The sequence below is a fragment of the Melopsittacus undulatus genome, chromosome 3 (assembly GCF_012275295.1).
Source record: "Melopsittacus undulatus isolate bMelUnd1 chromosome 3, bMelUnd1.mat.Z, whole genome shotgun sequence".
Classification (NCBI taxonomy): Eukaryota; Metazoa; Chordata; class Aves; order Psittaciformes; family Psittaculidae; genus Melopsittacus; species Melopsittacus undulatus.
Genome location: NC_047529.1, coordinates 40,236,251 through 40,260,656, shown reverse-complemented (window position 1 = coordinate 40,260,656; position 24,406 = coordinate 40,236,251). Strand labels below are relative to the sequence as shown.

Below are 24,406 nucleotides of genomic sequence, written 5' to 3'. Positions count from 1 at the left end.
AACCATTTTGCTTCTAATACCAGAGTGTACCTTTCCTTTTGTAAGCAATCACTGTTAGGTCAAGAAACATTGAGGTCAGCCTTGCTGCTGCAGACTAACTGTCCCCAGTGTCACTGTGCAATCATTTAGGACTTTTATTGTGTACAGCTACTGTTTCAGACCATTTCCTTTCCTACCTGCATGCCTTTAGCAGTTGTTGCTCAAGGAATTTCTGTGGGGGAGGAGAAACTGAAAAGAAATGTCCTTAATAAACTGTAATTTAATAAGAAAAAGGTTGGGAGTTTAATGTTTAGGAAATTCTTGCATTGGCACCTACAGATTCTTTTGGTAGACTGAAGAATGTTTGATGGCACCTTGAATGATTTAGAAAACTTCCTTCAGCCTCTGGGATAAACTGCATTGGTAGAAATTTGGCCATTGCAACACAGTTGCAACAAGAGGAACCTGTAAAACTGTCAAAAAACTGTAAAACTGGTTAAAGTGAAGTACCAGATTCCTGTTGGTTATCGCTAACATTAGCATGTAATGGTAGAGCTCTGATGAAGCCAAATTCATGTGGAGTTTGAGGTGCTGTTAACTTTGAGCTTCATCTGAATTTGCAGCTCTTTCTGGGCTTATATGTGCCTTTTGTAATGTTAACATGGTAGTATAGTTTAAGTGTCCAGCTTTTCCTTATTGATCTATAACAGTGCAACTAAAGGACCTTCGAGAGTTTACTGAGGTGTGTAGCAGATCAGACTGCCTCATCTCTAAAAAGTCATTGTAGGTTTTAGGTAGCTGCAAGTCTTGTGGCCAGACAGACTCAGCCTGCTCATTATGGACAATTTGAAACACAGTATAAAAGCAACTGCCTTCTGTTCAGGTCTGCACAACTCAGCTCTATGACTCGCCTACACAAAATGAGATAGGCTGTTATTTAGAAAAAGTCAGAAGTTACAGCTGCTTCCAGACTTCACATAGCTGGAACAGGCAGAGAGAAATCTGGTGGCAGGCAGAAAAAGAGACAAACGTCTAATGTTTCATGGTAAGGCATGAAACATGCCATCCCTGGTGGCATGATGCTGTTTTTAGCCAGAAAGAAGTGCAGAACAGGGAAGCAGGAGTAACTGCTTGATCCTGTAGTCTTGTAAATAGGATTAAGTATGGCTATAGAAGCAATCTGCTGTTTCACAGCAAATAGTATTAAATGAAGGAGTAAAGAGTCAAAAGAAGTTCTTACCATTAAGCTGATTTTTTGAGGAACCTTTTTCACACTGAGAGAGCCACCTTTTCACAGAAATGATTTTTCAAAGAAGTAAATGAAATTCCAGCTACTGAAATCACTTTTTAAAGTAAACCCAGAACTCAGTGATGTTCCAAATAGATACAAATATAGCTTTGTGGTCAAAGTTTATATTCATAATAAAATGGAATATATTTCAAGCTTGCCAGGGCAAAGACTACTTTTCTTTATGTTTCTGCATCACAGGTGTCCCAGAAGGAAAGTGATTTCTGAAGCAATTTTTAATCAGTGTTGCCTCTTGCATCACAGTTTGGTATGATCCATACAGGACCTGTAGGTGTTTGGCTTACAGCTCAGAGCAGCACTGGGTGGTCACTGTGGGGCACTTCTCTATTGGACAAGTACCACACTACTCATAAACCTTGAATTAAAACAGGGAAAATACAAAGCACTTCTGTACAGGTAGAATTCTAAAAATGTGTAAATTTAGGATATCTATTTCTGTAATTTGCTGCATTTTTAGTACATTTTGAAAATGACTGCTTTGTGTATTTTATAGTCAAACTAGTGCCAAGCACTTACAAGCAGGTAAGGGAGACTAGTGAGAAATTTTTGCAAAAAATTCTTTATGTGATAAGTATATATGAGGAGAAAAAAAAAACCAACAACAACATAAGGCTGAGTAATAAAGTTGTATTTTCTATTATAATCTCCGAAGTTTCCTTGATCCATTTTTGGTAGCTCTTTGGTGGTTTGAGAGATCTGCTAGCCTGGGGTGAAAGCCATAGATTAAATCGAGAGTGAAAAAAAAAGTAGTTGGCAGAAAGCTCTAAGTATGGTCTAAGGAGTCACTAGACAAAAGATTCCAAATAAAAAGATAGTTTACCCTCTGTGAGTACACTGTCTTGTGTTTCAGCTTACTTGCATCAAACTCTGATCTTTGGGATCAAACCAAGTCTAACTCACAAATTCAGAACCTTCTTTTGAGCTCCTCTTACAGACTTGGCTGCGTCAGAAAACCTCTCCACTATTCAGAATAGTTGGCAGTCTCTCATTAAAAGAGGCCCAGAACACGCAGAGCAGAGGGAATTCAGGTCAGAAAGAAAGCACATTCATCAGCTGATCCCTCTGCAGAAGGTTTTATAGTGCTTGCTACAACAGGCTCAAATTGCTTCTCTGAGTCCTCTGCATCACACTGACTAAGAACTAGAAGAAATAAGAAAATTAAAGGAAAGAAAAACAGTTGAATTCATAAAGCTGGGCCAAAATACTATTGTACCTACTATATGCTTTGTTTACAAGTGCTCAATAATTGTTCCTAACCTAGATGTTCTGCTGGTACAGTTAAAGTAGTCATCAACACAAATGACAGTTCATTTTCCATTATGACCTTACCAGTTCTTGGGTACTCAGTGTGCTTTCCATTGTTTACAAAGAGCTCCAGGCTGCTTTTTCTTAGCACTCCAGCAAGACTCGGTGGAACAGAACATGCTTTATCTGCTACTGATAAACAGATGAAACGTTAGGATTTAGTGAGCATAGAGAGACCTAAAACTAACATTGTTAAAAGCAGAGAAGCAATATTAAGATTGCAAATAATCATCAGACCAGGTTATTTTAAATTGCTTGATGAGTTATCTGTCCATATAAACAGAACCACAAAATGTGTGTAATATGGAAAAAGCGTATGAAAGCTACTTTTAGTAACACTGTTCTAACTGTAATTAAAATAGTTATCTTGCTGTAAATATTATTTCTAACTTGTTAGAAACAAATTATGTGACATTCATTCTGTCTTTCAGGTGCAAGACTTTTTCTTATGTGATTTCAGTGAATCATGCACAAACTTTCTAAAAAAACAGTGTGATGATTACTTGCAATCTCCTTAGCATATCCTTTCCTTGATTTTAATATTAAGCAATGAGCCTCTGACATGCACTGCTGAATACCTACTTTCTCATTATTTCAGGCACTATGGGAATTCACAGCTAAATTGTGTAAATCAGACTTAGAAAGGTATTGGTATTTCCAAACACATTACTGTACTGACTTAACTAAAGTGATATTTAGTTTGAATTTTTATATATTTATGTATAGATGTAGGTGGCATTTCAAAAGTGCTTAAGACTACTTTTAAATGTGGCTTTAAATCAATAGGATGTTCAGGTATATTTTGAAAAGTTATATGGGGTTTGATCAAAAATGATATACTATATGCAGCTTTGCTGTACATAAATAAACATGTAAATCTGGAAATATGATTCAGAAATACTATGGAATTAGGTTAGACCCATAAAACTAACCACTGTGTGCAGTCTCTAGGAAGTGCAAGGACTTTCCAAAGTCTTTGCCCACAGATTAAGCAGAAGCTGCCTGGAGGTAGAGTGTAAGGAGCACCTCTGCTTCACTCTGAAGCTTTGGCTCCCCTTTTCACTTCGGATACCAATATATTACCAAATCAATAGGATGTCCAGGCACTGGCACCCAATCATCTCTGCAAATATATTCTTACAGTGGTCCCTTACAAATATTTGATTTGTGACAACTATCATTTTTTTCAAACAATTCTTTGGTGTATTTAGGGACTTAACATAATCTAGGCACCATTTTCTATCAGCAGCCTGGATGCAGCTATACTGCTCTAGAACTTTGGTAATATAATAATGACTACTATCAAGTCACTTGCTCACAGGACCAAGTAACAGGCCCTGGAAGTGTTTGCCTTAATAGTATACATTAAACCTTAGAAATGTTTTCTGAGATGAAGGGTCTAAAGGGGTAGCATATGCCTACTTTAAAATGTGATCATGTGTGACATGATCTGTAGGTAGTAGGGACTGAAGCATTCACTTAAGAAGAGGACTATTTCTGTCTTTCCTTGAAAGGGCCCTTTTCAGCCTAAGGAGTTTCAAATCCATGTTCCCTACCTCCATTATATGTGTGTGTTCTCTAGATGCTTATATATTTTACATTAAACAGACTTCCTGAAGTCTGTTCTCCTTTTCTGTTGTTTTTTCTGATGTGGTCATTTTTTGTGGTGTTTTTTTAGTTTGTTTTTTTGGGGGGGGGGGGAGGGCTATCACTTTTATCTTATATAGAAGCATTCTTACAAGAGTATGCATGTGTAAACACAAAATTGTACCTAGTCACTCCTCAGTCCGCTGTCTGGTTCTTTGGGTTCTTTTGACTTCTTGTGTCTAGATTAAACTTCATTTATTTTTTCATTTGACTTTTGAGGTTGCATTTTTGATGTTCAAGTTCGCACCAGCATGAATCAAGAGTTTAAATCACCTGGAAATCCAGAAGGTCACCCCAATTCTGGTCGCAGTGTTGGACAATGTAAAGATTCCCCATGCAGTTTAATAAAATGCAGAAATGGTGGGAAATGCATAGAAAGTGGCTCTACTGTTTAGTAAGTATATATATATATTTTTTAGACTACAACATGGACTGATCTCTAGACTTATAACTATGGTAGTTTAGTGGCTTGGTAACAGACATCTCCAGGAGCCTATCACCTTATTAGGGAAAGGAAACTATGAAAACTGCTGAAAGGTTCCTTTAGTTACGTAGAGAATTTTAATCTTACTTTAATAAAATCAAAACTGAAATATTAGAATTTTGTGTTGCCACTTCCTGGGGAACTTTCTGAAGAAATGCCATGGACTGGTTCTGCTCCACTGAAGTCACTGGCATCTATTCATGACAAAATGCATGGAAAGAACTAGATGGGTAAGAAAGACATTTTTCAAAAACTTAGTGAGAAGCCTAGCTAGCAGAGAACAAATAGCAAAAAGAAGAGCTTGACTGCCTTAATATATAAACATGGTTGATGGAATAAAAATAGGTGAGTTCTTTTTCCTGGAAAATAGTGGTTTTATCTAAGAACCTCTTTCTGGAGTAAACCACTGGCTGCCCAACATCAGAAAGTTCTGAGACAGTTCAAATCCTTAGGACTTTCCTTACCTAGCACCTATGCATCCTTCTCTTATGCTCAGTCACTCGTTAATACATACAGTTCTCTGTGCCCCCAGTTGTGACTTTTGTGGATGTTTTCCCAACTCTCAAATGCACCTTCATGGTCAGCCTTCATGCCACTCAAGCATTCATTCATGGTTGCCTTTCCAGATCTGCTGGCTAGCCTGCCCATATAAGACCTTCTTAATCCATTTCAATCAAAACAAAATGTATTAATAAGAATCTTATGTTGAAATACATTGAACTAGGTAAGTTCATATAAGCTGATCTATAGGATAATAAGTGGTGTGAAAGTACAGCTGGCCCAGATGTGTGTATGGTATTTCACGCCTCATCACTAAGTGCAGATGGATCATAGTGTCCAGACTGTAAGGCATACAAGAAAGAAGTATATTTGCAGTTCCAAATTGCTGTTGTGTGTCAACACTTCCATTGTAATAAAGCTTGTTTTCAAACACTTTGTAACTCAGCTGTAAAACCTTTGCTTAGGAGCACTTTCGATTTTGGAAGTATCTGCCAAGATTAATTATACTTGCTTCCCTTCATGTGCTTCCACATGTGTTCATTTATTTATATGTATTTACATATTTTTTAAAAAAGACAAAAGTGCTGATTTAAAACATCTGACACTGACTGAAAACACTGCAGACAGAAAGACAAGAAGAATAAAAACACAGGTTTTGCACAATGGAACCTCTGTGTGATTCTTCTTCAAAACAACAAAGACCTGTCATTCTGTGTGCTACAAAGAAAAGCGTTTGCATACCTGTCAAGCTAAAAACAGTCTAATAACTGTGTGTTGGAGAGAGTGTTGCACGGTAACTGGTTTTGCTGCCCTTAGAGAAATCTTAATCTGCAAGAAAACCTGTACAAAACTAGAAGCTACTACAAAGCTAGTAAGGCTGTACTAAAATTTTAAATATTCACCCTTGAGAGGCAGTGTGAAGTTTCCTCCCCATTCCTCTCACAAGTGTTTTTATAGTCTTTTAAATACAGAAATGAAGGAAATGCTTTGAATGATATAATTTGGGATTGCTTTCCATTTGTTGCACTACATTATGTCATAATTAATGCACTTTGCATGATCCTTCCAGAAATGTTAAACCCTTGATTTTCAGAATGTTTGCTCTCTCTAAGGAACAAAAAAGGCAAATGGCACTCTTTTCACATATGAGGATATTAGAGGAGGTACAAAACCAAAACTGCAAGGAAAAAAAGGTGTCAGAAATGCAGACTCTCATCTACCCATCTACACCATTCACTCTAAATCCTTGCTTCAGCAGCTTTCCCAACCATGAAAAGTCATCTTCCCAACCATAAGGTACACAGAGCCACCACCAGCAAGATTAAGACAACATTTCGAAAGAAGGTGGCAGGCTAGAGTGGCAGCTGTTGACATAGCCATATTGCAAGCTTGATATGATAGCAAAGTTCTTTTTCATTATTATAGTTTCATAATTAGTATTCCAGATTTGTTTAGGGATTTTTCTAAAATAGTGGGGTTCTTTCTTTTTTCTCTTCTGGGTTTCATTTGTTTTTAATTTGTCATGACTTACTGCTGAATTATATTCCTCTCCTCATACTTCTGGACAGCTAGGTCTTCACAGACTATGAATATAAGCATGCATGTACTAGTAATGGCCAATTTTTCCTCTCACAAAAAAGTGGAACATTGCCAAACAAAGATGTGTGGACATGGAATGCATATTGGTTTTGTCAATGTAGTAGTAGCTGTCAATACCATCTCACATTTCCCAGAAGCAACTTCTTTCTGTTTTCAAATTAGAATCATAGAATAGTTAGGGTTGGAAAGGACCTTAAGATTATTAGTTCCAACCCCCTTTCCATGGGCAGGGACACTTCACACTAAAGCATGCCACACAAGGCTTCGTCCACCCTGGCCTTGAACAATGCCAGTGATGGAGCATTCACTACCTCCCTGGGCAACACATTCCAGTGCCTCACCACCCTTACAGGGAAGAATTTCTTCCTTATACACAATCTAAACCTCCCCTGTCTAAGTTTTAACCTGTTACCCCTTGTCCTGTCACTACAGTCCCTAATGAAGAGATCCGTCACCAGCATCCCTATAGGCCCCCTTCAGATACTGGAAGGCTGCTATGAGGTCTCCACACAGCCTTCTCTTCTCCAGGCTGAACAGACCCAAATTTCTCAGCCTGTCTTCATATGGGAGGTGCTCCAGTCCCTGATCGTCCTCGTGGCCTCCTCTGGACTTGTTCCAACAGTTCCACGTCCTTTTTATGTTGAGGACACCAGAACTCCACACAATACTCCAAGTGAGGTCTCACAAGAGCAGAGTAACGGGGCAGGATTGCCTCCTTCGACCTGCTGGTCACACTCCTTTCGATGCAGCCCAGGATACGGTTGGCTTTCTGGGCTGCGAGCACACACTGAAGCCAGCTCATGTTCATTTTCTCATCAACCAACACCCCCAAGTCCTTCTCCGCAGGGCTGCTCTGAATCTCTTCTCTGCCCAACCTGTAGTTGTGCCTGGGATTGCTCCAACCCAGGTGTAGGACCTTGCACTTGGCATGATTAAACTTCATGAGGTTGGCGTCAGCTCACCCCATAAGTGTGTCAAGGTCCCTCTGGATGGCATTCCTTCCCTCCAGTGTATCAACCAAACCACACAGCTTGGTTTCATTGGCAAACTTGCTGAGGGCGCACCCAATCCCACTGTCCGTGTCACTAACAAAGATGTTGAACAAGACCAGTCCCAACACCAATCCCTGAGGGACACCACTTGTTACTGGTCTCCAGCTGGACATTGAGCCATTGACCACAACTCTTTGTGTAAGGCCATCCAGCCAGTTCTTTATCCACCGAGTGGTCCACCTATCAAATTGATGCATCTCAAATTTAGAGACAAGGATGTTGTGTGGGACAGTGTCAAAGGCTTTGCACAAGTCCAGGTAGATGACATCAACTGCTCTACCCCTGTCCAACAGCTCCATAGCCCCATCATAGAAGGTCATCAAATTGGTCAGGCAGTATTTGCCCTTATGAAGCCATGCTGGCTGTCACCAAGCACTTTGTTGTTTTTCATGTGCCTTAGCATGCCTTCCAAGAGAAGAGAAGTCAGTCTCACACACAGAGGTGAGACTGGCTGGTCTGTAATTCCCCGGGTCATCCATTTTCCCCTTCTTAAAAATGGGGGTTATATTTCCCTTTTTCCGGTAGTCAGGAACTTCACCTGACTGCCATGATTTGTCAAATATGATGGCCAGTGGGTTTGCAACTTCATTTGCCAGGTCCTTCAGGACCCGCGGATGGATTTCACCAGGTCCCATGGACTTGTGTACGTTGAGGTTCTTAAGATGGTCTTGAACCAGATCCTCTCCTACAGTGGGTCCGAGGTCTTCATTCTCACTGCCCCTGTGTCTCCCTTCCAAGACTTGAGTGATGCAGTCAGAGCCTTTGCCAGTGAAGACCAAGGCAAAGAAGTCATTCAGAACCTTTGAAAGCAGAGTCCTTGAGGGAACTGGATCTGTGTTCAAACATTTTTCCTCCTGAAATTCAATTTCTCCAGGGGTTTTTCTTGCTCCTTTGAGCTATTTTTGTGTCTTACTTTCACCAATGTGCCAGAAAGTGTGCAATGCTGTAGATTCAGTTGCTATAGGCATAATGCTTTGATTTTAATGGAAGCAGGGATATACAGCATTATACTTTACATTCTGGCCTGCAACAGAGGATAACTACTATGTTTTTTAAAAATAGAGATGAAATATTTTAATAATAAAATTAAGATTTTTATATTCAAAGGACAATAATATCCTCCAGTATTTTACTTATGGCACAGAATCATACAAAATAGAAAATGCATATAACAAGATTGTTTATGATGTGTTATGGCTATTGCTTGTTGCTGAAGTAAGAGAAAAAGCATGTCTTGTGGTCACTTTGAACAGAACATCAGGCATAACAGGCAGGATTCAATTTGTTAAATGTAAGCATGTGCTGTCACTCTAGATGCTCATGGGTAGACCATTTGGCCTTCAGCTGCTGCTTCAGAAGAGCTTAGGACTCATTTAAGTCTTCTGTTGTATCTCCAAACATCATGTAGATTTTCCTGTATTTTGTAGCTTTTAAATAGCACTAATCACTGCAGTTTAGCAAATTAAACCATACATCTATATGGTAGAGTCCCATAAATTTATTTGCTGTTGTTTCATTATTAGGTTTAATTCAATTTGAACCGATTTTCAATGCATGGATGGAATTAAGTTTTAATGCAAGGACATACTTGCATAGTTTGTAAGGGTAAAGGCATTTCTCTATTTAACTATTGTAGCTTACCTCAATAAAGTTTTTGGAGTGAATTTGCTATCTAAAAACTGTCATTCAAATTGGCTTATTTAATGGGACACATTTGTAGTATTCCATTGTTCTCTTTGTTTAAGTATAGTTAATTTCCTTCCAATCTTAATCTCTTTGGACTCCATGTGAGCTAAATGTGTAAAATTCTTACGGGCCCCTTCTAGTTTGAAATGCTCTATAATTCCAAATGGGTCTTTAAGTCTCTAAGAGTAAAAGGCAGTAGTGATGTTGAAAGCCATTGTGTTCTCCTGGTTTAGAAAAACAAGCAACGACAATCAATAAAATATAGAGAAAACTAGACCAGCATAGCAGGCCACATGGTGGAAATGATTTGAAAGATTACATCTTTCCTTATCTTGCTATAGATTAGGAAACCTTGAATCTAAACTTCCCAATCCCAGTCTAACTTTCTTAGGACTGTTAGATAAAAGAGATTTCATTCTTTCATAGACCTTTGCCACTGTAGCCCACAGAAAATATGTTCAACTCTCTGCAAATAATTTTCAACTCATTTAAAGCCTAGCTTTTTTTAAGTCCTAAAAGGCAAGAATGAAAAGAAATTTATACACAGACACAAGCAAAAGAAAAGGGGAAGAACCCTTGTGTCTGCTGCCTAAGAGCAGTAAACACCCTGCTTCCCAGCCCAAGAAACAGACATTTCTGTTTGCACTCAGGGAGTTAAATTACTTCCCCTTCTCAGTAGCTTTCATGCATCAAGCATAACATTTATAGCTGAGACAGGAAGTGTTCTGATACTGACTTTGATGAATTGAGGTGCTTTGGCTTTTGCAAGGTCCTGTCCTCTTTCCCCCTTCATTCCAAATAGCTGTTTATCACTCTGAAAGCCTTGTTGGCTGTGCTTTGTTTACATGTTGCTGTCTTATCTGAAGGTTCAGTGAAATAGCAAAGCTTCACAGACTCCTCATTAAGTTTTGCCCAGAAACAGTGAGCTGATTAATGGTGAAAGTGTAGTGCAGTGAGTGTGAAACAAAATTCAAGATTTTGCACATATACAAGACATGGCCAAAGAATCAATCAAGATATACAAGTTTGCGTTCTTAGCTCTGAGAGAGAAAACTTCCAGGGAAAAATCTGTAAGTGCTCTTATTCAAGGGAATAATTCTGTTTATCATAAAGTGTCAGTAAGTTCCAAAATACAGATCTGAAATATTTCATTTTAACTATTCTAAAACATTTTAGTAAGGAGGGCACTAGTAACATCAATGCTAAGTGTGTTCTTTATTTAACAGTTTCTATAGAACTCATACTGATTTTAAAATTGCAGTTAGTGTTAATACTAAGATATAAAATAAAACATTTCCTATTGAGTACATGTTTCTTTTACAATAAAATGAACCTAAAGTGAGCATGAGAAACTTCGTTACTACACTTTTCTCTTAACCAGTTTGGTTCAGATGATTAAATACAGGTATCCAGACTTGAAAGTGTTGATTACATTGCTACTGTCTTGTTGATTCTTTTGGTAATAATGTTGCATTCTTTCCTTTCACTTACCACTGTAGCTGTGACTGCCTCACTGGATGGAAAGGTGCATTTTGTACAGAAACAGTGTCAGTGTGTGAACCTGAGCACATTCCTCCACATCTGTGTAAGCAAGGTGGTACTTGTGTGCCACTGCCTAATGGCTACACATGTCACTGTCCTCTTGGAACAACCGGTACCTACTGTGAACAAGGTATGTCAAACGGATAGTACACTGTACATACAGGTATGCTGTTAATGCCTTAGTAGAAAAACAGTATGTTGTAATATATCAATTAAATGTGACACAAAGACCTGAAGTACAAAATAGATTTTATATTAGAAAGTGGTGCTCCTTTCTATTAGAAAAAAATCGGGGGGGGGGGGGGGGGGGAGGGGAAAGCTCTGCATTTTTAGATATTGTTTTCTAACTGCTTATTTTTTACATCTGTTTCTTCGTTTTTTCATATTATTCAATGAAAATTTCATGGGCAGTGTAGCTGTGATTTGTTAAATGCCAAGAGGATAGAAAGCATTGTATAGCAGCATTACAGTGATTAGTTCAATTCCCAAGCTCACCATAACAAAGTATGTTGGAAGTAATTCGCAAATTCTTTATTCCACATAAGAATGTGCTTGCTCTATTGTATCTGCTGCAAAGAGCTTTTCGGGGCTCTTTAGATGAACTTTTCAACTTTGAATTCTCATTTCAAGTGAGCTTTTTGAAAGTAATGCAACTGGATTCAGGACACGGATCACCAGGGCAGGTGCTATACATAAAGCAGGTAATTAATCAGGTAAACATTCCCGTGTTCTGTTTTCAGAATAGATTTGTATCTTTTTGTTATGGCCACTATTACCTGTATAAATAGGGCATATCTGAGCAACAGAAAATTGTATTTCCTGTAGATTGTCAACCGTCTAGTAATTCCTTTATCTGGTATACACATTAGAGAGTTCCTCTCTGGTTTATTTAAAAGACATGGTTTTATGAATAGGAAGTATTGGTCCTGACCAAACTCTTTGCCCTGTGTTTCACCTCACTCTGTCAGAATAATGAATTATCATGAGATTTTTTGAAGTGCAGTTTGCACTTTTAGTGGATGGCAAATTGCTAAAAAACAGCTGCTTATCAAGACTGAATATCTCATCTTTAGATTGATGGTGGTTATTGGAGCCAAAAGAAAAATAGACAGAGAACAATGAACAGCCCAAGGAACCAGGAGAGAACAAATGGTAATTAAATGAGGGGGACTAATAAATGTGCAAGAAAGAAAGGGAAGAATTGTGAGAAAAAGGCAGACGAGATTTATGAGGAAAAAAAACAGAGGAGAATAACAAGCAGTAAGAACAAATAGGACTTTACCAAAAAATAGCAACCAGTAAATACAGGAGAACAGTACGTACTGCATGAGGACAGGTCTGAGTAAATGGAGCATTAGGGGTAGAACCATAATAAGGAAAACTACTATGACCATAAATTGAAGGGTGTTTAAATATAAACTGAGAAAAATCAAGCAACTAACTTGCCTAGCAAACATTAAAAATTGTCTTTTTTTATGAACTATGTACATGGGTGATGAAAATATATCTGCAGCTAAAGACATAACTGTTCTTAAAGAGTAACATGAAGTAACCTGCTTAGAGCAGCAACTCAAACCACCAAGGGTGCAATGACTATCAGCACAGAGATATGGTACATTATGGTTAAGCTTTAGAAGTCAGAGCTGCATGAGCAAGTGTTTGGTACTTGGAAAACTTAGCACAAAGGTAAACCCATGGAGAGCAACATCAGTTAAAGAGCGTAGTTTTAACGCTTCATATGGCTTGAAATTGACAGAGAGGTCCACTTTCACAATGCTCATTGCCAAAGCATAAATACTGAGCAATATTCTCAGAACGTTGTGGTAAGATGTGTATTAGATCATATATTTTAGAGGAAGCTCAAAGAAATCAACCCAACTGGTGAAAAGAGTGTAGCAGTTTCAATTATCCTGCATATCCAACAGGCTGTACATGACCAATGAATATTCAATGAGTAGTACACTGATATTTTTTGGTCTTACACTCTGAGATCAAATATTTCACTGTACATTTCAACCTGCCAAAGCAAGCGCCAGGACTTGGTTTTCTAGGAGAAAGATCAAGTGGTATAGCAGGTAGGCAGCAGACTGGTGACTGAAGTGCAGCAGGAAAGTGCCTATGAAACTGAGGACCTATTTTGGAAAGGCAAGCATCTAAAAAGAGCACTAGAAAGAAAGAAGAGGGTTGAAAATTACATCTGAATGGGTCCAAGGAATAAAGCCTGCTCAGGCAAGGCAGCGTAACACATTAATTCTAGGGTAAATTGAAGCTCCACTTCTTTGGTGTTCTGTGTTGTCCAAACCCATTAACACTCATAAGACAGGATGGTTCTTCAAGAGTGTTAGGTTTCTAAAGGTAACACTGATCTAACAAATTAAAAAATGATCAATTTATGCTGCCAGAATAAAAATCAGTTGTAATGAAATGGGAAGGAAATGGATTATTTATCTAGGAGTCTTTTTCACTTAGTGCAAACATTGCCATCTGGACTCAGACCGCTTCTAAAACAGCTCATGACACATGAAGCAGGAGATAATTCTGTTCCATTGGTTTGAAAAGGTCAGAACTCTAACAGTAACACAGCAAACCCAGCCCAAATCCTGAAGTGCCTAAAGAGAAACCAAACATTGCCAAGATCTAGCACAGTGTTAATTCCTAGTTTATTGCTCCCTTAACCACTAGGGTTAAGAATGCAATGAAAACAGTTTATCAAGGATTTTTTTTTGAAAGTAGTTACATTTTCCACCAAAATATAATGTTAACAAAAGCTTCTGTTCATTTGACTTAAAGTTTGCAACTGAAGTACCAGACAACTCTAAATTGTCTTCTGATTAAGTGAACCTTCAACCCACATCAGCATGCTATTTAGAGTAGTTATTTCATTAACACAATGTTCAAAACCAACAGAGGTTCCAGCTCCCAGCACTCTGGGGAGTCTACTGCATGGCTTTGCACACCAAATTCCAGCTTATTTTTTAGCACAATGAGTACCTCTGTAATTAGATATCTTAAAGGGTTTCTGAAGAGGGAGAAAACTCTAAGGTACTCGTTTCAGCTCTCCTGCAAGTCTACAGTAGAACTACTGGCTTCAGTATGATTACTACTTGGGAGAAAAAGTAGTGAAGATAGAATGTCAAGGATGATTCTTCCTGGGAAAGAAGCAACAATCTAAACACCTTTTGCTGCAGATAGTTTGATTTATAGCACATTATTATTATATATTTGAACTCAATATCTGTTTCATAACTAATACTTATTAAGGGACGTGAACATTAAAAATAGGTATGTTATCCATGACTGTCTACAATTGTATCCAAATCCCTACTAGATTGTGTCTCAGCAGTTTATTCCTCTATAAAAACAGTGTTCCTCTGTGAGGCTAGTAATCCTGTCTGTAGCAGTGGCTAGTAATGAAGGTTTAGAGGAAAGTTTCACACAGCAACTATATATGACATCTCCTTGAAGTAGTCATCAACATCCAAACATTCGTAGCTTATCTTTTTTTTTTTCCCCTGTGCTTTTTTGCTATTTATTTCGTGGATTCAATCAAATCTCTCATCTTGTCATGAACAGTATCACTTCAGGCAGTGGAAAACTTCAGCAAAAATAAATTTGGAGTCAATGAAGCTCCTCTGACATTCTGTTAAGTACTGAGACACAAGATGGAATTCCTCTGGATAGTAAGCATATGAAATTTATGTCTTAGATAATTTACTTGATTCTGTGGAGGAATGAAGAACCAAATAATTTCAGATTAGTCAGTTGCAAGATTTCAAAGGCGTGATAATATTCCCATTTAAGGGGACAGCAATGTAATATTTGAAAGACTCTATAGATGGCAGTATTAGAAAAGACTTGTTCGTGTGTCATGGTTTAAATCAAGTCCACACACAGCTCGTTCACTCAATCTCCCCCTTGCTCCCCCGACTCCCAGAGAGTTAGGAAGGAGAATCCAAAGAATGTAGCCCCCACGAATTGAGATAAGCACAGTTTAATAGCTAAGGCATAACGCAAATCACTACTGCTTCTACTACTACAAATAGTAATGATAAAGCCAATAACAAGTGAAGGGAATACAACACTTCACCAGCCACTGACCCATAACTCACCCAACCCTCCCCGACCAAGCACCGACCGATACCTCCTCCATCCCCCCAGAGCTCCAGCCCTTCCGGGTCTCTCCCGGTTACATCCTGGGCATGACGTGCTATGGTCTGGAATACCTCTTTGGCTAGCCTGGGTCAGGTTTCCTCTCTCCTTCCTCCCGGCCTCCCCTCCTCCCTGGCAGAGCATGAGGCTCCTAGAAAAGGCCTTGGACAAACCAAACATTTGAGCAGTAACTCAAAACATGCTTGCTATCAGCAACTGTTCCCAGTCCAAAAGTCAAAACACAGCACTGCACCAGCTACCAAGAAGGAGAAAAAATGACTGCTACTGCTCAAACCAGGACACCGTGGCTAAAATAAATTCAGTGTTGATAACAATATTTCACATATTGTAAAGTGGGCTGATGCCAACCTCATGAAGTTTAACCATGCCAAGCGCAAGGTCCTACACCTGGGTGGGAGCAATCCCAGGCACAGCTACAGGCTGGACAGAGAAGAGATTCAGAGAAGCCCTGTGGAGAAGGACTTGGGGGTGTTGGCTGATGAGAAAATGAACATGAGCCGGCTTCAGTGTGTGCTCACAGCCCAGAAAGCCAACCGTATCCTGGGCTGCATCAAAAGGAGCGTGACCAGCAGGTCAAAGGAGGTGATCCTGCCCCTCTACTCTGCTCTTGTGAGACCTCACTTAGAGTATTGTGTGCAGTTCTGGTGTCCTCAACATAAAAAGGACATGGAACTGTTGGAAGAGGAGGAAAGGAGTTGGAACTGTCCAGAGGAGGACCATGTGAATGATCAGGGGGCTGGAGCACCTCCCATATGAAGACAGGCTGAGAAAGTTTGGGCTGTTCAGCCTGGAGAAGAGAAGGCTGTTGGAGACCTCATAGCAGTCTTCCAGTATCTGAAGGGGGCCTATAAGGATGCTGTAGAAGGTCTTTTCGCTAGGGACTGTAGTGATAGGACAAGGGGTAATGGGTTAAAACTTAAACAGGGAAAGTTTAGATTGGATATAAGAAAGAAGTCCTTTACTGTGAGGGTGGTGAGGTACTGGAATGGGTTGCCCAGGTTGGTTGTGAGTGCTCTGTCCCTGGCAGTATTCAAGTCCAGGTTGGACAGAGCTTTGGGTGGCACGGTTTAGTGTGAGGTGTCCCTGCCCATGGCAGGGGGGTTGTAACTAGATGATCTTGAGGTTCTTTCCAACCTTAACTATTCTATGATTCTATGACTTAATTAGTCCCAGAAACACTTCGCAGGACACCAACTTTCTTGTGCTCCAGTTCTCCTCAAAGCACACTAGCACTGTCGTACTAAATCCAGTCCAAAATGTAAGTGAAGATCTCAATTTGACACTATGTTAACAAAATCATAGATATTTAATTCTTTTCCAATTTCTTTATCAGGCTGCACTGAAATACTCACAGTCCCATCCAGTGCCCTAGTCTTTAAAAAATTGAAGGCTTCCAGTGCCAAAATGGTGATAGTGAGGGAATCTCAGACTGAGTGTTTCTTCTTGCAGGTTTCATATTGACAACATCTTCAGAGATTTCAGTACCTAGAACGAGCTTACTACCAAATGCAGGCATGGGTTCAACATTTGTAGATTTTGTTTATATCCCATTTTCCTAATTGCCTAGTTATTCACTTTCATTATCATAATGCAAATATTTGAACCCATGTATATGTCATACCCTCAAGGAAATTAATAACGACTGAGCAATTGGGTATGTAGGGGTTTGGGGTTTTTCTTCTATGGTCTGATCTCTTCTAGGAAATTTTTGTTTACTAAAATATTCATTGGACAGCTGAAATAGAAATTACCCTTATTCTGGTTATAATATCCACATCCTCAGGTTCAGATTTCTGGTCCAATTGATTTCCTAGTACTAAGGTTTCATATCTGCTCCTATTAAATTTGTTGGCTCATATAACTTATTCTTCAGCACTCATCTCTTAATATGTGTCATACTGAAAGACTGAATTCTACTGTTTTGACTTTGGCTAGTCACAGCTATTTTAGGCTTTGGAAGACCAGAAGTCTCTTTAGAGATTTAGCCATATGCTCCTCAGTGTTACTTCTTAGATAATTAGACATCTATTTAGCTCATAGTAAAGATTTCAGCTCCACTACAACAAAACCAAACAGAACTGTAGACTTCACTTACAAAACTGCAGTCTTCTGTTCCACTATTGCTCAGAATAGCTATTGCCTCATTTTCTCCTCTTCAGGGACAGCAAGGATTACTAATGGCTACAATCCTGGCAAAATTACAGCTTTCATGAGTACATTGTTCTTATAGAATCATAGAATCATATTTGAGTTGTGTTAATTTATACTTCTGTTAACATGCTCTACTTGTTAAAAAATTGAAGTTGAGCTATACTTTTTCTTCTTTTTCTGCTATATATGGATTCGTTTATGAATTCTGATGAATTAGTCTTCGAAGTAAATAAAAGTGATAATTCATCAGAAAAAAATACGTTTAGATAAGATGATTTTTTTTTCAGTTTTTCCAAATATTTACACAGGAAAAGGAAAAACATGTCTATGCAATATCAGAAATCTCTGAGCTACAACCTTAAGTAAATTGCATCTTAAGAGTTCCACACAGCCGTATTTGTCATTGTTTTCCAAAATTAAAAAAGCACCTGACAGAGCTGCTTTCTCTCTATGAATGAACAAAACCATTGAAAACTTCTGACAGTGGAGTTTGAAGCTTTCAGACAGTTGTTTATTGCTAACGAGCTGCTAAAGTTGCACTGCAACTGGCAGGACCCTGAGCCCTTCCTCCCACCACTTCCTGAGGGTTTGTCTATTTGGTTACAGGGCTGGCCTAGGGATAGGGCTGGTGTCTGGTCTTGAAGACAGTTTTGCTGAGAAGCCTGAGCAGGAGTTTCCTCCTGCCTTGCTTCAGGAGCAGCTTTTAGAGGCTCCTGCCTTTTATCCTCTGCTGATCTTACGCTGCAGCAGCATCACATTCATGCCTTGCCTGGCTGTGTTGATCTGGACCTGGACCCTGATCCACAGACTGATTGCAGGCTTGACCTTAACTTCTGCTTCATCGCTGTGGAACTCCCTGCTTATCTGGCCTCTGGAGCTGATGTGGCTGCTCCCCTGGCCTCTCCTGCTTGCCCTACTCTGGGCAGGGCCATTGCTGAAGAGGTCTCTTCCCTGCCAGCCATATCATAACTCTGGTTTCCTTCTTGTTGGAAGCCCTCATTTCCTTTCATATCCTTTGCCAGTTTCAAACCCTGCTGCATTTTGACTCCTAACTCATCTCTGTTCCACTCAGCCTCTGTATTCCTGCTGGGTGGCCCATCCCTATTTCCACAGCCTCTGTGCTTCCATCTTGGATTTTGAGCTCAGTTTTTCATGTTGCATGTTACACATTTCCACTGTAAGTTTCCTTGACATGCTGAACAGCAAAATGGGCTTGCTGAAAGTAATGTGATTTAATGCTATCAAAATGTAGACTGGGATGTGTACAAGCACATCTGTTTCAGTAGTGGAAATTGAGCGGCAAGGATGTAACCTAAAAAGCTTTGATCATGACAACAGTTATATAGGATATGTGAGTGTTACAGGGCTGATCAAACAAGGATAGCAGGAGATATCCAGATAGTAGAGGGGGAAAAAATCACGCTTCAGCAATAGTACTTGCAGAAACTTTGTGTTCCCATAGCTGTAACTGGTCTAAAGGGATTTAGAGTTTCTCTTGGTATCATTTAGAAATGTATAGCTTCACCAGATACTGCTACTCAGCTTAGAGAAGTGAGTCATTAATCAGGTACAGAACAGAAATATTTGCTTAAATGCCTATTCTGTTTACAGTGCACCACACAGTGCTGAGCACCCTAGCAAGTAATGCAGTAGTTACACAACACAGGTCCTACAAATTCATCTTATAGGATTAGCAAAGATATCAATTCACTTCATTTATTTAAGCAAAGAATTTCTCTGGAGTAAGCATATGTAACACAGGAACTATCTTGTGGAAGTTTAGCTGAGCTTATTTTCTTATCTTGGGTGGCAAAAGTTTGTTGCCAAGAGATCAACAGCGTTTGATATGACATGTTAGTTTTGCACATACCTGCCATAAAAGCAAATTGAAAATCTTGAATTGTCTTATTCTTCACCTTAAAAGTTTGTCTATCTATAGATGCAATTTCACAAAAAAAAAAAATTTTTATACTGATCATCTTTGTGCACTGCTGTAGAGTTAAAGCATTCTGTTCTGAGATATGGGCGTACCTGTCAAGTCAGACTTCCTGTATGCATACTATCAGCACTTACAGGATCTAAAGATAATTTACAAGAAAATTAGAAGGCATTCCAGTACTTCCTGCAGTTAGTCCTGTTGTGCTGTTTCAAAACATGTTGCTTTCTGACATTTGTTAGGATATATTTATTGGGAATAAACCACCTTTTTACCAAAATGGGAATAAAATATTTGCACCTTAGAAGATTCAGAATGAACTTTATTAAACAAAGCATTTTATTTGGTATCTGTCAATCAGATTAACACCTGTTTTCTAAAGCATTCGGACATCTGCTCAAGATATGGGTGTTATTTTTTTATTACCCTGTTTGCAATGTAAAGCCATGGTTTTCATTCATTCTCTGAGTGATACTATAAAATTACCTTTTTTCATCCTTATTCTCTCTCAGCTCCAAGGCTCTTTATCATAGCAATCTTCCTTTCATGTACCTTGCAGTGATAAGCAATGTAACATTTCAATCCTGCTGCAGCTGAACATTTTGCTTTCACACTAGCCTTTGTTCATGCTTTCTTCACAAGCAGTAAAGAAATAACTACACTGACAAAGTGAGACTGAATCTGACACAAAGACTTTCAGATGCCTCATTGTACACTTCACCTGGTATGACCTTTTAAGCAGCAGCATATTTTAATGTAAGATTGACAACTGTGGCACAGTTACTCTATATGTAAGTCCCACTGTGCAAAAATTTGCTAAGAGAAGGCTGACTTCTAAATGATGCATAAAGCAAAAATGTTTATGTACAAAATGAATTATTATTTCTGATTGATTTTTAAATAAGGAGATATCAGTATAGGGATTAGATTTTTAAACATTAATGGAGATCATTGTCTCTTATGCACTGAAAAAATTAAGAGCATCTAAAAATCCATATGAAAATTATTAAGTATTATTTTGTCTTTTGAAAACAATTTAGTGATACAAGTTATATAGCCTAATATGCCTAGGAAGTTTTATTAGTATTTATCTTCCAGGGTAATTGCTGCTCTCAAAACTATTGTTATTTCTTTCAGCTTTTAAGTATAGATACCAGGAACTTCACATTTTGGACATTATGGAATATATTACTACAGACACTACCTACCCTTGATATCATAACAGCTACTATGATGCTTAGGATGGAAGTGATTTGTTAATGTTTTATGTTTGCATGAGAATGTATATATACGTGGAGTTACAGCTCATCAAAAGCCTGATTCTGTTCATTTAAGCATTTCATAAATCCTTACATATATTCAGAGATTAAAACTTCCTTTTAGACTTGCTGAGAATTTGTGATGTTATATCCATGCACCTTCCTCAGAAGTATTAACTGCGATCTAGTGGTGGAAATGAACAATAAAAAGCCAGCTGTATTGTTCGTACCTATTCAAGAGGCATCCTCAAGTTATATGCTGATAACAAGTGAGAGATCTGGATCCTATACAGTGGTGCATCTGTCTGCTGGACACAGTCCACAGGGAACACCATGAATCCTATTCTGTGAGAGGTGGTGTGACAAATAGACAAATCACAAAACCTTGCAGCCTGCTGACTGCATACAAATCTAATAACTAAGTTCCATCTGTGATAGGGAACACAAGGTGCAACTGGATAGCCAGTGCATTTACAGTGCAGAAAACCTGAGTGTGGAAAGATAGATTGCATAAGGTTGCCTAGGAGTGCATTACAAGGACACCTTGAAGGTGTATTTGACTGCAAGCAAGTTACTATAAAACTATGAAATTGGAAGAGCAAAAATGAAGAAAGCTATTGGCTTCTCTGAAGAGAAACAGCATAGCTTCAGCAGGAAAACTGAAAACTGAGGGAGGAAGCACTTAGAGTGCAGGAATTTAGCACTGCTGTTAACTAAGTAAGAAAAAGGTCTTATCACACAGAAGTCTAAATACATTCTTCACATCTAAATAGCTAGATTTATTCCTATGATCCCACAAATACAGCAAATTAGCAAGCACTCAATAATGAATTAGCTAATAACTAATATATCTCAAATATATAATGTTGTTATAATGGGAAAAACTGGAAACAGTTTCAAGCATAGAAGAGTATAATAATTCATCAGTTGGCTGAAGTTTAACCAGCTCAGTTTCCTACAGGTGTATGAACAATCAGCGCTGAGTAGAAGTGGTAAGACAGAGCAATGAATTTGTTTATAACTCAAAAGAGTTTACTTGTACATTGTAACTTCATTGTACATTGTAACTTCACTGTAATTGTGCTCCATTTCAGCATAAGATAGGACAATTTGAATTATCAAGCATCTCAGCATGATCATCCTAAGAATGAATTTCAGCAACAATTAATGAACACATTCCACTTAAATTGTGCATTCTTATTACACACACAGCAGTTCCTTAAAAATCCTTCACTAAAGTTTTCATCTGGATGGTGAAGAAATGAATGTTTATTCTGACGTCTGCAACAGTATTTTACATTTGAATTTCTAAACAATGTAAAATTTACACTTTTATTTGAAAATGAACACTAACAAGATCACATTTATTTTGCATTACAATGATGGGATTGATTGTTAATGAAAATAAGACACGTGGGAGACAAAATGGCATTGATTTGCTATTATCTGTTTTATTCTGTATCTGGGTTATTCTCAGTCTTTGGAAAGGGAAGATTTGCAAGTATTCTGTACAGCACTTATGAACTATACAAAATAACTGTAAACAACCAGTGCCATAGAAATGCAGAAAAAAACCAAACCAAAAACCACCTTTCAGAAGACACTTCCTCTTGTATTTTTCAGATATATCCATTAGTGATCCATCTTTCAGAAGTAATGAATCATCATGGATGTCATTTGCACCCTTTTATATACGGCATAAGACTCATATCAAACTGCAGTTTCAGCCTCTATCTCCAGATGGTATCCTATTTTACACTGCACAGCATTTGGGTACTCAGTCAGGTAAGAATCTTCCAGCTTGCTGGTATCATACATGCAGGTAACTTCATTTCGAAGAAAGGCAGTATACTGAAGTGATTCAGGCCTTCAGTCTCTGCAACTCACTGTCCACAGTGACTAGGTTTTGAACTGTGAATAATCAAGTTCGTTGGAAAAACATAACAAACCGTAAACAAGAAAAAAACATAAAATTTTGGACTAGTCCAAAGCCATCAAGTATTTAAAGAAGTAGTTCAGGAGATCATTTTCCCCTGAAAAGTAACTCTAGCCAGCTTTATGACATTTATTGGTACTGATCCCACAGTTTCACTGCAGCTACCCTAGGATTCACTGTCTGGGTGTTTTGCCCAGCATTTTAAAATGACCAGAAATAAAGCAATAAAGAAACAAGTTAAGTGAAAGTGAACAGACTGAGAGAGATTTATGAGCTTTACTGCAAGTTTAACTTTTTATTACATAATGCTGAAAATCTTGCTGGGCAGCATGCAAAAACATGCAAAAGTTTTGTATTTGTCAGCTATGCAGGGTGAAAAACAAATCTAAATAAGGCATTTCCACTATTTATATAAGTATTTTAAACTTTGGTGAACCATAAAGTCAGAGAACACCAGGTTGGAAGGCATCTCAAGGATCATCTGGTCCAAACTTTCTTTGCGAAAAAAGTCTATACCAGATGGCCCAGCACCCTGTCCTGATGAATTTTAAAAATGTCCAATGTTGGGGCATCCACCACTTCCCTGGGGAGATTATTCCAATGTCTGATTGTTCTCATTGTGAAAAACATTCGTCTTGTGTTCAACCAGAATTTCCCCAGGAGTAACTTGTGCCTACTGCCACTTGTATTTTCCAGGTGATTCCTTGTAACACTGGGTTACAAACTGAGTTAACATTCCTAAAACTTCATGGCAAGAAAACATTATTTGCCACCCAGTGTAAATACATTTTAAAATGTAGTCTTTAAGGTGCAAATCTGTTATAATTACTTTATTAACATACTTTATATTGCATTTATGTGGTATCTTCTCCATTTTTAAACAGAAGCATTACATACCCAAACACGATCTTAGAGCAAAATCAAGCAATATGTTTTGGAGAAGCAGGCCTTTGTATGACAAAAAAAAAAAAGCACTTAACTATTTAACACATATTTTTACATTCCTTTGCCCAAAGCTTAAAGCTTTGAGACATTTCAATAAACATATTCAAAGATATATGCATAGAAACACACATATGCCCAAATAACCAACTTCTTATTCTATACACAGATGTTTTAACAGGCTGCTTTTTGGTAAGACTGATAACACATCATACACTGCTGGCAACTCCTGTTTGCCTTGTTCCAATTTCAACTACATGCAAAGAACAGCTTCAAAGAAAAATATATGGCATATCTGTAATACAAATAAATTTATTTGCAAAGAACTCTGTCTTCCACAATGAATCTTTTATAATTCTATCACTTACAGGCCAAATTCTGAAATTATCAGTGAACAGTTCTCTCCTGTATAAACTAAAGCATTACACGGGCCATGAAAAATAGAAGAGAAAAAAGGATCTCTCTCAAAAGAATAGTCAGAGGTCAGGGAAGCAGCTAGCATACAAAGAAATTCAGTATCTCTTTGGAAGCATCAAAGAGAGTGCTAAGCCCGTTTAACTTGGACCAGGGGTATTTTAGCATGAGCTTGCCTTCATTCTGTTGCCATTCATGAATGTTTAGTTTGCACAGGAAGAAATATTTTCTTTAAATCATTTTCTAGAATAATAACAATTTCATTTCAAAATAAAACCCATCTTCTATAGAGTAATTTAATTTCTTCACAAATTCACTACTTCCATTTTCACTGTCCTGAAGTTTTGAAAGATTTGGGAAAAGCTAATAGTCTGGGTCTTTATATTTTTTTTCACATAATCCTGTCAAATCCAGACAGAATTAGACTGATGAAAGACTCAGAAGTATTCTTAGCAGCCAGCAGATGTGAAAGAGCTTTCTGTTGGGGATTAGTT

At 38.3% G+C, this 24,406-nt stretch overlaps 1 protein-coding gene across 1 annotated transcript in view; it reads left to right on the top strand.

The window, feature by feature from the left end:
- The window catches only part of EYS (eyes shut homolog), a 776,683-nt gene that overhangs the window by 744,393 nt on the left and 7,884 nt on the right, over positions 1-24,406 (top strand). The window contains exons 44-46 of the mRNA XM_031052748.2: positions 4,460-4,634; positions 11,062-11,234; positions 22,244-22,405. Of these exons, the coding sequence (XP_030908608.2) occupies positions 4,460-4,634; positions 11,062-11,234; positions 22,244-22,405 (510 nt within the window). The remainder of the gene's footprint in view (positions 1-4,459; positions 4,635-11,061; positions 11,235-22,243; positions 22,406-24,406) is intronic.